Source organism: Sphaeramia orbicularis, chromosome 21 (assembly GCF_902148855.1).
Source record: "Sphaeramia orbicularis chromosome 21, fSphaOr1.1, whole genome shotgun sequence".
Taxonomy (NCBI): Eukaryota; Metazoa; Chordata; class Actinopteri; order Kurtiformes; family Apogonidae; genus Sphaeramia; species Sphaeramia orbicularis.
Window position 1 is genome coordinate 22,205,094 of NC_043977.1, and position 14,372 is coordinate 22,219,465.

Below are 14,372 nucleotides of genomic sequence, written 5' to 3' on the forward strand. Positions count from 1 at the left end.
TCAAGACTTACTTCTTGTCATCACACCACACAAAAAACAACTGAGTGACTGGCTAAAAATAAAAACATGCATATCAATATTAGTAACACTGGAAAACTACAACCACAACTATTATCAAACTGTCCATCTTTAAAAAGTGCATAGCATATGAGTTAATCACCAATTACATGCAAGTTGAAGCATAAGCAAAGTATATTGTACATACACATGATTCAAGAATAATACTGTCATATACGCAGCATAAACACAGTGGTTACACCGAGAAATGAAATTCTGACTTCAAGTTTCTGAAATAACCAAACTGGATTAAATAAATGAATGAACACTAAGTATAGAAAATAAAATAAAATAAAATGAGTATTATATACAAAGAAGAGTCCAGTCAACAATATTAAATTCTATTATTTGTTCCAAAAAAATTGTACCACAATAGTGAGACATTCACAATGTGCCAGTATTGTTTTATTGTATAGACATGTAAAGGATATGGGCAGATGCCACAATGTCACAGTTAGCCTATTTGCAGATGTTGCATTAAGATTATGTATGTTTAACCCATAAAGACCCAAACAGCCACCGGCGACTAAAACCATCTACTGATCTAAACTGTTTTATACCTGTTGATCCACTAATCCTATCAATACATGTAAGTAATTGGTGTAAAATGCAGTTTGTCAGCTTTTCATGGTCATCAGATATGACCCATTTGGACGTTCAAAGGCTCCATAGTGAACATGGAAACACCGTCATCTTCTACAACACTGATTCACCAGTAAAACCCACGGAGTTGGAAAAATGACAGTGGATGGAGATGCTTGTTTTTACATTCAGTTACTGATATATTTCCTGAAATTGCCACTTTTTCTTCAGTTTTCTCTGTTTCTAATGTAATAACCCTCAACTTTAATCTGAGTTTTAATGAAAATCTACAGGATCAGTAAATTAAATATAGGAAAATACCTGATTTTCACTTGAAAAATGCAAAATACAGAGGATAATATTATAATAAATTGTGATAAATCACTTCAGAAAGGTTAGGAGAGAAAAATTTGTTTGGGAACTGCCATAAAAGTAGCACTGGGTCTTTATGGGTTAAATGTTTAAAATTGCACATGTGCAGGTCAAATTCACCTTAAAGTAAGAAGGCAAGGCCTGTTTAAAGATACCAATCAATGCAATGGATCTGATATCAGCAGGTATGTTATTCCAGTCTGCCAGGCTTTGAACTTGAAGGCTCTTTTGCCAATAATTCACTTAATTCAAGGAGCAGAAAACAGAGTTGTGCAGAAAGCGTTACCTCATAATGAGATATAAACGCTACAAGATACTGTTGCAAATAGGAACAATAATGGTGATGCATTTAAGTACAAGGAATGGCCACATTTTGACATGTAAAAGTCAATAAACACACAGGTTTAGATGGTGAAATGGCTGAATCTGAGCTTCATGTGGCTGCTCCAGTTTGTGGTTCCTGTCACGGCTGTACTGGGACACTGAAATAGAACAGAGGCACCAGTAATGTTATTAGTAACACCTGTGCTGCTCCTGCTGTAGAAAAGGCCTGTTCAGAAACACACCGATTCCTCTGCAGTGTCCTTTAAGTGGCATTAATTAAAATTCACCTCCTACTGTTACTTTAATATAGAAACATTTCTAAACACCACCTCCTCAGCTCACACCACTACTGTATACTGAATAATCACAAGGTTTTGGTGCTAAGAAATCACTCAAAATAACTGCATTTACATTATATTTTTTAGTTATTTTTAGTTGTACCACATTCTAATAGGATACCAGGATATAAAATGGCTTACTGTAAAGTGAAACCTTGTCAGACTACCACTATTTAGTTATGTAATCTTTGTTTGACATTGATAGACTTGAGGTGAAAGATAAGAGCAAGCTTTTTTTTTTTTTATTATTATTTAATCCTGTATCCATACCAGAGTGAGTTACCAACCAGCTCCATGGTTTTGTTTGTGGTTTCTTTTTTTTTTTTTTTTTAACTCATTGGAATTTTCCTCTGTGTGGTGCCCTGACAATAGCGCAGGTGATTTCCGCATGAGTGACTTTGGGAGGAGGGTGGTCAAAGTTCAAAGTCCAACGTCAGCAAACAGCCGCCGTCTTAAGATGAAGGACCCTATCAGCACCTGCTCTGTGAGTATTTCTTTTAAAAACACTAATACCATTTTTTTTTTTACATGAACCTGACTTGAAATTAGAGGAGAAATGTTACCTCTAAGAGAAAAGTGTCTTAATCACATTTGGTGAGTTTTTTTTGTTTGTGTAAGTCTGTGGTTCAGGAGGTAGAATAGGTCATCCTCAAACCAGAATGCTGGTGGTTCAATTCCTGACCCCTTTCCATATGTTTAAGTGTCCTTGAGCAAGACACTGAACCCAAAGTTTCTCCCAGTAACTGCTTCCCTGAATCATGAATGGCTGAATTAGGTATACTATGAAGCACCACTGAAGTAGAAAAGTGCAAGTTTATGCCTTATGGTAAATATCTTTGGTTCTGTCTTTCAGTATCACCATCTGTATCAAGAGTTGAAACAGTTTTCAAAAACTGGGGAATATTTCTGCAAGGAACTCATGACAGTGTTTCAGCAAAGGTAAGTTGAATAATTTTACATGAATAAATGTCTCATTGTGGAAAATATAATCTGAAGTTCTTGATAATATCACATTATTACATTCAGTCTAATGCATTGTGATTTTCCTCTGAAACTATTCCAGTCTTGTCTTTATGACCTCTGTTCTTTTGCGATTGTAGGCTGCAGAATACATTTTAATGACCAGTGGAGTTATTGTTTGACTCACCCTTTTCTTTAACCTTTTCTTGTTGCAGGGCTGAGCTAGAGCTTACTTATGCTAAAGGACTGCAAAAACTTGCTGGCAAACTCATCAGGGCATCAAAAGAAATGCCAAACAAGTAAGAAACACATTCTTACACTGTTCACTGGTGCTGTTTCCTTTATTGTGTGTCATTATTCCTGTGTGCAAAGGGTGCACAGGAATAATGGTATCATGGGGTAGAAAAAGCATGCACCGAACAAGTTAGACGTGATCAAAAACACAGGCGTGTGTCTAGGTCGTTAGCCCACAGCTCTAACCTTTTCATGCTGGCTCCCCACTCAGTTCCACCTACAGTGCATGGTGTCATGTGTCAGATGAGATGTACTCAAGAGCCGACGCCCACAGGTAGTTTCCAACCTGGCTTCACTTCATACTGTGCCTGTGCAACGCTAAAACACATGAAAGGGAGATCTGAATTAATTGTGTCGTGCTGTCATTGCAGATCATTAGGAAATGCATTTCAGCAAGAAGCCATTCTGGAATTACGACAAGTCTTAGACGAGCATAATAAGAGAAAGAGGCCTGTATGTTATTTATTATTTTTATTTATATCAAATTGTGTCTGTGTTCCAGTTTTGTGGGTTTCTAACTCTTTTTGCATCTTAATAGCTTGACAGTGTCATTGAGAGAACTGGAAAACTTGTTACTGCTAATTGGAGTGAGCAACTCAAGGTAAAGCATCTTCAACCAAAGAGATAAAGAAAGTCCTAAACATGTAAAACTGGATGGCTGCCTTCAACAAAAAGCTTAAACAATATATGCAGAGTGTGCACATGCATGCATATACTATGTATTAATAATAACGTGATGTCCAGCTATACTCAATAATGAATTATGTTAATGTAAATCAGCTCAGTGTTGCATGAAAATATATCAAAAGGTCAAAGAGTTTATTGAGTTTAATCCATTTTACATAAAAGCCTCTAAGTTTTAAGAGCATCCCAATGCTCTAATGAAGAGCTATGACCAGCCATAAAAGCACTTTGCTTATTATGTTTACAAGAAACACTGTAATGTTAATACGATACAAAAGGGACAGACTGATCATAAGAGACAGTGGTTTTTACCCATAAGTATTATGATATTTTCTGTTATCATATTATATGTGATTGCTGCGGTATGGGGGAACACTGTGGTATGAATGTTTTGTGCAAGTAAGAAAATATATATATATATAGAATATTTGTGTTTATTTGAAGTTGGTTTTGTTTATTTAACAGGGTTCATGTTTAAAAAAAAAAACAAAAAACATTTGAAAAGAAGCTTTGCACCAGAATTAATAATGTGCAAAAACTGAACTGAATGAAAGTTTAAATTTAAAAATGTTCTTTACAGAAGTGTGAAAAAATAATTTAAAACCACTTCAAATTGTTTGTTATATTAATTATTATATCTTTGTTCTATTTAAGACTTAAAAAGAAGGAAAGGGCTGATCAGGGTTAACTTCACAAAATAGGATGCAGCAATAAATCTAATGCAAACTACAGCTCTGATGAATGCAACATTATTGGGAATGTATCTTATTTATAATGTGTTGTTATGTTATTTATTTGTGAAAACAGATGAAGAAGAAATTGGTTGGAATAACAAGAGAGCACGAGGCTTTGTTCAACTTTGTTGAGAACAATAAACAAATGTGCACAGAGAAAGAAAAACAAAAGGTATATGACCTGTTATCGAGCTGTTTTTTTGTTTAAGTCTGTGCATGTTTTCCTGCTCTGACTGGTGATGTTCTCTACAGATGCTCAACAGGCTGACCAAGTCTGCAGAGGTACAGGCACGGGTGGATGAGGAATATTTTAACATCAACATGGAGGGTCATCAGATGAGACTCAAATGGGAAAACACACTGAAGAACTGCTACCAGGTGCCAAGAAAAAATATTACGTTGGATTTTATGTTTTATGTTTCAAGAGCAAGAAATATGACACTATCCTTGTTATATAAATGCCTCAGTCGTACTTTTGGCCCAATTGTAATATCTGTGTAACTTAACTAACACTGCTGCTTCATTTTATGCAGGTATCACAGTTTGACCAAAAATATGACTTAGGCCAGTGTTTTTCAACCTTGGGGTTGGGACTCCACATGGGGTCACCTGAAACTTCTAGTAATTGATAAAAATAACAATTATTAATAAAAAAAAATATATGGTTAGTTGAGAGACAATCACAATCCATAAAAGACACGACAAACTCTGAAGCTGAAACTGAAGCACTGTGGTACTGTTTATCTTTTAAATGTTCATTGTGGTCAGTTTCAGATGCTGCAGCTCTTTCATAATTCATAGTTTGAGTTACTGTTTGTTCAGTATTAATTGTCAGCCTTGTAAATCCAAGCTGGACTGACTGTACATATCCTGACCAAGGAAAATCAAATCTTCACTTTGTGCAGTAATCTACACCTGGCTTTTCTGCCTCCGTCCATAATAATATACATTATATAGACTAAACGTTGTCTAAAATTAATATTTATTTGCAACATAATATAGCAACTATTACATGATCAAAAACAAAGGAATTTTAGCAAAAAAAATTTCTCCGTTTTGAATGTCTGAGGTCGTCAGAAATTTGTGATGTTAAAATGGGGACACAAGCCAAAAAATGTTGGGAACCACTGACTTAGGCAGTTATGCTTTGAGGCAAACAATGAGTGGACATAACCACTATCACTGTAATCAGTTATTGTTGTCTTCTTGTCCAGATCATACAGGAGTTGGAGAAACAGCGAATTGAGCTCCAATGCAACATTCTGAGCAGATACAACCTCCATATGTCCAGTTTTGGGCAGACCCTCAAACATGTGAGAGACCCCTCATCTTAACCCTGCACACACACATGCAAATCACTTAAATGAATAGTAATATATTATTAGTTATGTGTGTGTTGTGCCACTTCCAGGGCCAAAAACAGATAGAGCAGACCATCCAAAGAGTGGACATGGACAGAGACATAGAAACCCTACTGACGGAAAACAGTATCACAGCTGACAATAGCAAGGCTGAGTTTTTGATGGCTGATTATTTTGTGAGTCTGCCGTTTTTCTGTGATAGCGTGTTGTTTGTATTTGGAGGAAAATGTGTCTGCAGGCCTCAAACCCAGCCTTTCAAAGATGTTCTCCATAGGGGGTGTGCATTCACTGGGAGTCTGCAAGCTGCTGATACAGAAATCTATTTGTCATGTAACACCAGGACCTGACATGAATACTTTCTTTATGTTGCTCTGATGGAAAATTCTTTGTTTTTTGCTGCATTGTAAGCAGGAAATTCAGTATGTTATGCCTTTTTTGGAATTAATAGCCAGGAAAATCTCCAGCAGACAGTGCTTTGGTGCTTTAGCATACATGATCATTGTTAGATTTTCACAGCAGAGGATGATCACAGTTACTGTTATGATTTCCTTCATTCATTTTATCTACATTCTGTATGTATTAGGAGGAGGACAGCAAATCACTGATGTACAAAGACCGAAGAAAAGAGGCCATCAAACTTAAAATCCAACGCCTGGATGACAGTATTACTAAAGCAAAGAAAGACTGCGAAGGCTAGTACTGTTAAGCATTCAATAAATAACTCATTACATTCACACAATAGAACCAAAAATACTGTCTGCTTTTCAGTATAACTTTGTGGTGCACAATCGGTTGCAGCAAAGTAAGGTCATCCTTGAATACTGTTGTAGGTATTGAAAGACTGATGAAAACGTACTCTGAAAATCCATCTTTTTCAAACCACAAGAACCTTGAGGAAACTGAACAGCAGCTCGATGAGGTATGTCATTTACAGACAGTGAGGACACATTTATACGCGTATGTTTTTATGAATAATCTGTTTGCCGTTGTTTAACTGCAGACTACTCTAAAACTGGATCTCCTAGAGGCTACCCACTACAAACTCTCATTATCACTGGCTGAACTCGAAGGGAGACCCAAGTCAATTCACCGATTCAGTGACAGTATCATGAAATGGAAAGACAAGGTAAGAGTGTACATCAGGGGTGTCAAACATGCGGCCCGGGGGCCAAAGCCGGCCCGCTAAAGGGTCTAATCTGGCCCGCGGGATGAATTAATGAAATACAAAAATTACACCAATGATATTAACAGTCAAGGATGTCAAAATAAATTTAGTTCAATTCCATCTAAAGTGGGTCAGACCAGTAAAATACTATCATAATAAAGTATAAATAATGAAAACCACATATTTTTCTCTTTGTTTTAGTGTAAAAAAAGAAAAATTACACAAAAATGTAAACATTTACAGACTAGCCTTTAACAAAAAATGTGAAAAACCTGAACAAATATGAACAACCTGAAATGTCTTAAGAGATTTAAGAGTAATTTTACCAATATTCTGTCTGTTATTAAATGTTTTGTGCATTTGTAGATCCACTATGATCTGTACATTGTAATGAACATGTAAAAATGAGAAGCTGAGGCCAAATAATGGCATAAATTGTTAAAATTGCACTTTTTTTCTTAATAAATTTCATTTTGGTCATGGTTCATGTTTTCCACATTTTTTAAAAGATAGTTTGTAGATGTAGAAATTTTGATAATATAATCTTATTTTTTTTCACTCTAAAACATAGAAATTAGACACACAAATTTTGGAATTGATATTATTTATGTATTATTATGTTATTATTTTAATGATCCGGCCCACTGCAGGTCATATTGGGCTTTATGTGTCCCCTGAACTAACATGAGTGTGACACCCCAGGTGTACAAATTAATCTCAGTGGGCAGAGCAGGAAAAGTGTAGGGGAATAAACAGTTTCATGTAATGGAATAATTACATTTCAAGTAATTCAGTTAGAATATAGTTGTCAGTGCAACTCAATTACAGTTATTAGTTAGAGGTTGACTGATAGTGGCTGATATAACAGCAAATCTTGGAAGAAAAAGCTGGTATCTCTGCCCCTTAGAGAAAAAAAAAAAACATCAGTATTGGCAATACATTTGTGAATGAATTAGAAACTACAAAACTTAACATTAACGTATTATCTAAATCAATTAATGCATGTGGATCACTGAAAAATCATGCAAACTGTCAAAAACGGTGCAATTAATATTGTTGAACTATTACTTTTCTTCAAATTGTCAGTAATTCCAGTGCAGAAGCTTGATATTAACCATTTGTAACTATCAGGGCCAATGTGAAATGTGTTTTCAATGCCATCTCTTTTACAAGTGAATACAGATAAGTTTCATTGGAATATATTCTTTTAACACTAATATGTGGAATTTCAACCAAGCAAAGGAGACAACCCTGTGGTAGTATCACATGCCTTGAACCCTTTTTGATATTTGGAATTCAACAATTTTTTCCTTCAAATAAGAAAAGGTCAGCTCTATTATTGCTGCAGCATTGGTTTAAATATGTTTTAAGACTCCATTGCCTGGATTGTAACAACTACTTGAGAAGTAATCACAAGTATTACAAGGAGCCTGTCCAACACTGGTTATGATAAACTTGTGGGTTAAGAACATAATGTAGTTGTATGGAGTTACAAGTACTGTTTAGTCCATTATAGGATTTACACAGTGGGATGGTGGCATGGGGGGATGGTACATGGGCATAAAAAAGGTAAATAACATCAAGATCCACAAAAATACTTATTGCTATAACTCATATCATATCTGCATCAACAAAATATACACACATTCTTAATGCACAAGTGTTCAAAAACTATGCACCTCTTTGAAAAATTTAAACTATGACTGCAGAATGAAAATATTCCACTAAAAGCCTGCCTGGTCAGGTTACAGTAATTTCATCTAAAATACAATGAAGCAGAGGAATAAAACCCATTTTGAATACTTTTGGAACATAGCTTTCATCTGTTCAATATTTGTTTCAATGCTTTGGAAAGCTTGGGTTTATAGTGGTGCCCCCCCGCCCCCATAGTACCAAGTTTGAAAAACACAAAATTTAAGAGGCAGTTAAATTAGGGCCTTAAGCAAATCTGTCCCTGGAATGAAAGTCAACATTTTTATACGCAAATAACTCAAAACAAATGTGTTTAATTTTCTAAGGACTGTGAGCACAGTATTGTCCAGCTTACTCGTCCAGTTAAATTCAGGAGGACGCCGTTTCGATCCCGCCTCAGGGCTTCCATCATCTACAAAGGACCCCCTCAAATTGTAGCACAACAGTCTGTGGAGCCTCCAGCGAGTGTCACTTCCACAGTGTCGACACATCAAGATGTAGGTGCAGAGAGCGGCAGCATTGTTAACGGAGTCGTTCCTCACACAGATGACGAAAAAGAACAAGGTAAAGGATGAATTATCAAGAGAAAGATGCATAAAAATTTATTTCCAACATTGTAAAGCAATTAAACCTATTAATTTTGAACAGGTGACATGACTCCAGATGAATGCAGAATAGGACAATGCAAGGCCATATACGACTTCACTCCTGAACAGGATGATGAACTGACTTTGAAAGAAGGTAAGTGACAAATGATTTCCAGAGTTTCTGAATAGAGCAGTCAAACATTATAGATACATTCATGCAATCATTTCTGTTTTACAGGAGATCTTTTAAACATTTATACAAAAGAAGAAAATGGCTGGTGGTTTGGAGAACTGAATGGGCGGACAGGCCATTTCCCATCAACCTATGTTGAGGAGCTGCCTGTGATAGGTAGTGTCAAATGTTCTGACGCCTGAGCTGACCCTAAAAAAAAAAAAAAAAAAAATTCAAAACGCACCTACAATCGAATTCTGGGCCTCTTTACTGTCACATCAGCTAAAAAATACAAGTGTAAGTGTATGTTCTTCTGCTGATACGATGCTCTTTAAAGGCGAAAATGGGGTTTGAAACAACAATGGTGTCCATTAACTATAACACTGAAGAAACAGTTGCGAGAAATTATGAGACAGGAGGCTTGTGTCTAAAATTAAAATCAATATGCATGAAGTTGGTTAAAATTCCAAAACTTTTAATACAGCTTATTACTTATTGCACACACACTCACACAGATTTTTTTAAGTCCTATTATGAGTCCATATTAGTCTTGGCAGGCAGTTGACGATATATTTACAGGACTGTGGTCCATTTTCAAAGCTGAGGATCATGAAGTGGTTCTTGCTTACACAAGTCCAAAAACAGCAACAACTTCATGGTACCATCCTCCTTCTGTCCAATCTTAGCCACGTGCCACAGAGACAAACTCCTTTCTGATGTTTGCGAGGAATGCCGCTAGATTATTGGTCTCCTGAAGCCGCTTTTCCAGGTCTGGTAAACACTTGAGAGCAGGGTCACTTGACACAACTATACAGACATAAGACATAAATCATTAATTAGAAAGTTGTCCAAAAACAGCCCTTAAAGGCATTAAGACAGATACTCTAATATGTACCCAAACAGTTCTGTATAACATAATTTTGCTTGGTTGGATTGGACCATAAAACTAAAAAGAATTGACAGGTTGTGTTCAATACTCAATCTGTCAGTTTTTCAATAACAAAACAGTAAAAACAGTGAAGACAGACTTTACATTGTAAAATTGAAAAGTTGCACAAGTGGTCTCACTCTAGTTCTCCTACTGAGATTTTATACAAATAATTGTTTTATCAAGTTACTGGTTAAATTCAGCTCAAAATATGCTGGAATATATTTTTAAAGGGGTCATATTTTGCTAAACCCACTTTTATTAGTCTTTGGTCCATTTGTTTGTGTATTTGGACCCTAATAGTCCAAAGTTTGAATTTGAACCCTCCAGGTGCTACAAAGCTATCTTTATATTCATTTCGGCAAAAATTGAGTGGATTTCTACAACCCGTTTCAATTCCTTCTTAATTTGTTACGTTTTATAATTAGTTATGTCAAGACATTTGCACATATAAGGTCCACACTTCTGACGAACATTTCTCCGAGTATGCTATGATTGTTTATCAGCAGCAGTGGTTGTAGTCCATGCTGAAAATATGTCCAAACTTTGAGTCGATTACCTAAAATGTTCAGTTGTTGGTTGTATTAATAAACACAAGTGGCTGAACAGGACAGAGCAGCACAGCCAACAACCTGGAGGGGGTGGGGCGTGAAGTGGCTCGTGTATTTAAAGGGCCAGCGCTCAAAACAACCTTTCTGGTGTCATTACTCAGAAATATTATTGAAGATTGGCCTGTGGAGTTGAATTAATGAAAAATTTAGACCCAAACATAGCATTTACAGTTTATGTAGACCACAGGGAATGTTTTAAAATGCATAATTCCATTTAAAAAAGCAAAATATCACCCCTTTAAGGCAAAGTTAAATATATATCCTGTATATATAAATATGTATTTTTAATGAGATTACTTTTATAATGACACACATCCTTTCTAAGATTATTTATCTTTTTTTAATGTCTTTATATTCCTTTGCATTGTGCTTACTGCAGACAGTTAAAATAATTATAGGCACCAAACTAATTACAATGCACCTTTTCAATTACAGTATAAATGTGTGTTTGACTTACTCTGGTAAGATCCTTCTGCATTGATCCCCATTGTGACGATGTAGGCACTCTCCAGATCGGTAGGGTTGATGTTCCGAAAAACAAACTGCAGCTTTTCACCTTTAAAGTTTGAAATAATCACACAGTATACATTCTTAACTTCAGCTTCTCTGAGAAGAGTTTTATGAAACTATATTGGCAGGGTTTGTGATGTATTTGTATCTGCTGTGGCTGATTCCCCTCTCATGGTCTTTCGTTGACCCCATTTGTCACATCTGATACAAACATTTGTTGTCTGTTCAATACATTTGTATCAGTCATTGGCCTCATTATTAAAGAGAAGATGTTGCACCACTTATCTACTGAAACTTGCACTGTAGGACTCCACTGAGTCTGTAACATTTGTATTAAACTTGTAAGTAAAAATTAAAGTGTAGTTTGTTCTCATTCATTCTGGTGTGAAAGTGTGTTTTTGCTGATGGTATTAAGAGTGACTTGTTCAAACTTAGAATGGACCTCTTTGATACTACATTAATATTAATTTTTTTTTCCACAAAACTGATACAAATGGAGGATTACAGCATCTTAATGAGTATTCAGATGTAGTGTACATTTTGTGCTTTACCTCTGACCAGTTCTGTTTTGCCTAGAATGGTTCGTATCTCCAACGCCAAATGTTCTTGAAACATTACTCTGCATTTCTGGAGATTCTTCAGTCTGTTTTTGTTTGCCTTATTTTGAGATACGATTACTAAAAAAAGACAAAAACAAGTTGGACTCAAAAGAGTGATGCAATAATCACAAATTAACTTCTGTGATACAGCATTAGGTAAATTTTTAAACATCAAATGTCAGCTTACACTCTTTTCTTTTGACTTGTTCTTCCTTGAGTTTCTCAATCTTATGGATAATTTCATCTTTCTGCATCTCCTTCTGCTGGATCTCAGATATTACGTCAGAAATGGCAAGACGCTTCTCCTTCAGTGACTTATTTTTTTGTTCCAAATCTGTAGAATACAAATTAAACTTGGTGTAAAGCAAGTAATTACAAACATTAAAAATGACTTTTCAGCTAAATAAAAAATACAAACGGTGTTGGATCAGTCACAATTATTTTATCACACACTGAAACTTACCTTTTCTGAATGTCTGTATCGTCTCAAATAGCATCTCATCATCCTTACACTTCTTCATACCAGTATCTGCATCAAGAGGCAAGAAGAGGAAAAAAAATGAAGGCCATCAAGGTTCAAATTAGGTTGTTTGTACATGGTTTCACTTTTTATTCAATATACTAAAGTAAATGCAATGTTGTGTTCTTTATCTAAATAAAAATAACCAATGCAATATTTTTTCCACATTCATGAAAGCACTTAACTCAAGGGTACAGCCTTCTGCAGCTTAACCACTATGTGACTCAACTATGTTCCACAAAGACAGCTATTACATTAATCCCATTAATGCCCATAGCAAGTGGTAACAGTAGTTCATGGAAATGTACACAGGTAATGAAAAATGCAAGTTAGACATACCAAGAGCTGACTTTACAAACTGTCTGTGGGATTGGCACAGCTCTGTAGTCATGTCAGTTATTTTCCCAAATGCTTGAAGCTGTTTGCTGTGGATTTCCTGCATCGCTTTGGTGAACCGGTCACTTGTGTTTGGGTCAGTGATGGACATCATGATGATATGATGATAACCTAAAATATAATGATGGAAATAAATCAGAAAATACTCAAATTATCATGTGGTGCATTTACTGTTTCATTATTTTAACTCCAAATGTATGGCACTGGCATCACTCCCACTGTAAACAAACATATTTTGACGTAAAAATTTCTGTTTCTTGTAATCATATTATACTTGATGAATGATTTGTGTTTCTAAAGTTTAGGTCAATTATTGAATAAATACAAGTAGGAAAATATTAGTATACTTAAACCTTAAAAATCTAAACCTATTTTTGAGGTGACTTCAATATAATTTTTTCTCCTTTCCTAAATGACTGACTACCCTTGTAACAGTATCTTCTGCATTTTTCATTCAAAATCAGGTATTTATCTAAATAAATTCAATTATTATATCAGGACACAGAAAATTGAAGCAAAAGTAAAAATTTTCGGCAAAATATACCATAATCTGAATGTAAAAAGGCTGAATCAAAGTTGCAGAAGATGATGGGGTTTCCAAGCTGCCGACAGAGCCTTTGAACATTTAAATGGGTCATATCTGATGACACAGAAAAGTTAAGAAACTGCATTTTACCAGACTATCTAAATGTATTGATAGTATTGGTGGTTCAAAGGTTATTAAAACTTTGCTTTAGGGCGGTGCCGGCTGTTTAAGCTTTTCAGGGTTAAATTCTTGGGATAACTATTCTATAGCAAGAAAGCGAAAAAGTTTACAGTGTGTATATAGAAAATGGATAAAAATAATCCGGTCTGGAGAAAGAAATTAAAGACTATATTGGTTTCTCAACATCGGTCACCAAAAATGTCTCTCTCGTTTTAGATAAGTCCAAAAGGAACTTAACTGAAATATTTGCTTCTTGCTCCAGCTAATAGTTTTTTAATCGATCTGATTAGAACAGAATTTGATGGGATCTGAAATGCTTAGAGAATGACGCTCCGTATAATCCAAATCTTAGCTGAAGCTTTGTTAAATCGTCTGGGGTTTATGTTTCTGTCATTTTCAACTTGCTAGGTTAATGCTAGCTACACAACATTAGCAAACAGTCCGCTGTAGCACACTCAAATCAACGTTTTTATACACGGAGTGAGACCAAATTATTCCGAAAAATGCTTTTAAAAGTGAGACTGTATAAAATAACACTCACAGGTTTAAATATGCTGTGGAAATTCACTTCTTGTTGGTTTATGTCGAGCCGATGGGCAGGTCGTTATTTTCAAAAATACGCGGTCTGTTCTTCTTCTTTGGTGTCAAATAGGGGGCGGGGAATGAAAACGGAAATAACGCCGCATATTTACTTCCGCTTGCGCATGCACGGTCTGGTTTTCAATATTTTAATTATTTTCATTATTTAACTTGTATTATGTACTTTTTTCTTCATTTTTC

The 14,372-nt window shown here is 35.5% G+C and overlaps 2 protein-coding genes across 3 annotated transcripts; one reads left to right on the forward strand and one right to left on the reverse strand.

Moving 5' to 3' along the window:
- The first annotated feature begins 2,061 nt into the window (after window positions 1–2,061).
- nostrin (nitric oxide synthase trafficking) lies at window positions 2,062–9,614 on the forward strand. 2 transcript variants are annotated; one of them, XM_030124022.1, is made up of 16 exons: window positions 2,062–2,157; window positions 2,527–2,612; window positions 2,849–2,932; window positions 3,139–3,201; window positions 3,299–3,380; window positions 3,466–3,528; window positions 4,419–4,517; window positions 4,598–4,723; window positions 5,560–5,658; window positions 5,757–5,882; window positions 6,290–6,398; window positions 6,537–6,625; window positions 6,707–6,832; window positions 8,890–9,127; window positions 9,212–9,304; window positions 9,389–9,614. In XM_030124022.1, the coding sequence occupies exons 1-16, from the start codon at window positions 2,062–2,064 to the stop codon at window positions 9,523–9,525; spliced, it is 1,716 nt and encodes a 571-aa protein (XP_029979882.1). In that variant the 3' UTR covers window positions 9,526–9,614. The 2 variants fall into 2 exon arrangements, with proteins under 2 accessions (XP_029979882.1, XP_029979883.1); XM_030124023.1 differs by lacking the exon at window positions 5,757–5,882 and having other exon boundaries at window positions 2,131–2,157.
- A 162-nt stretch (window positions 9,615–9,776) lies between these two features.
- spc25 (SPC25 component of NDC80 kinetochore complex) lies at window positions 9,777–14,228 on the reverse strand. The gene is made up of 7 exons (XM_030124026.1): window positions 14,134–14,228; window positions 12,830–12,997; window positions 12,434–12,499; window positions 12,158–12,304; window positions 11,923–12,048; window positions 11,319–11,417; window positions 9,777–10,129 (listed from the first exon to the last, which is right to left on the reverse strand). Exons 2-7 carry the CDS (start codon window positions 12,978–12,980, stop codon window positions 10,005–10,007), a joined length of 714 nt encoding a protein of 237 aa, XP_029979886.1. The 5' UTR covers window positions 12,981–12,997; window positions 14,134–14,228; the 3' UTR covers window positions 9,777–10,004.
- Window positions 14,229–14,372: the final 144 nt, after the last annotated feature.

What these genes read in the sequence shown, in the direction of transcription:
- nostrin (XM_030124022.1), top strand. Translation starts at nt 2,062, where the DNA reads ATGAGTGACTTTGGGAGGAGGGTGGTCAAAGTTCAAAGTCCAACGTCA. An exon ending in CAGAGAAAGAAAAACAAAAG is followed by an intron (nt 4,518 to 4,597) that starts GTATATGACCTG and finishes TGTTCTCTACAG; the next exon opens with ATGCTCAACAGGCTGACCAA. An exon ending in TCATGAAATGGAAAGACAAG is followed by an intron (nt 6,833 to 8,889) that starts GTAAGAGTGTAC and finishes TAATTTTCTAAG; the next exon opens with GACTGTGAGCACAGTATTGT.
- spc25 (XM_030124026.1), bottom strand. Translation starts at nt 12,980, where the DNA reads ATGATGTCCATCACTGACCCAAACACAAGTGACCGGTTCACCAAAGCG. An exon ending in ACAAGTCAAAAGAAAAGAGT is followed by an intron (nt 12,049 to 12,157) that starts GTAAGCTGACAT and finishes GTCTTTTTTTAG; the next exon opens with TAATCGTATCTCAAAATAAG. An exon ending in CAAAACAGAACTGGTCAGAG is followed by an intron (nt 11,418 to 11,922) that starts GTAAAGCACAAA and finishes CAAACTTTAAAG; the next exon opens with GTGAAAAGCTGCAGTTTGTT.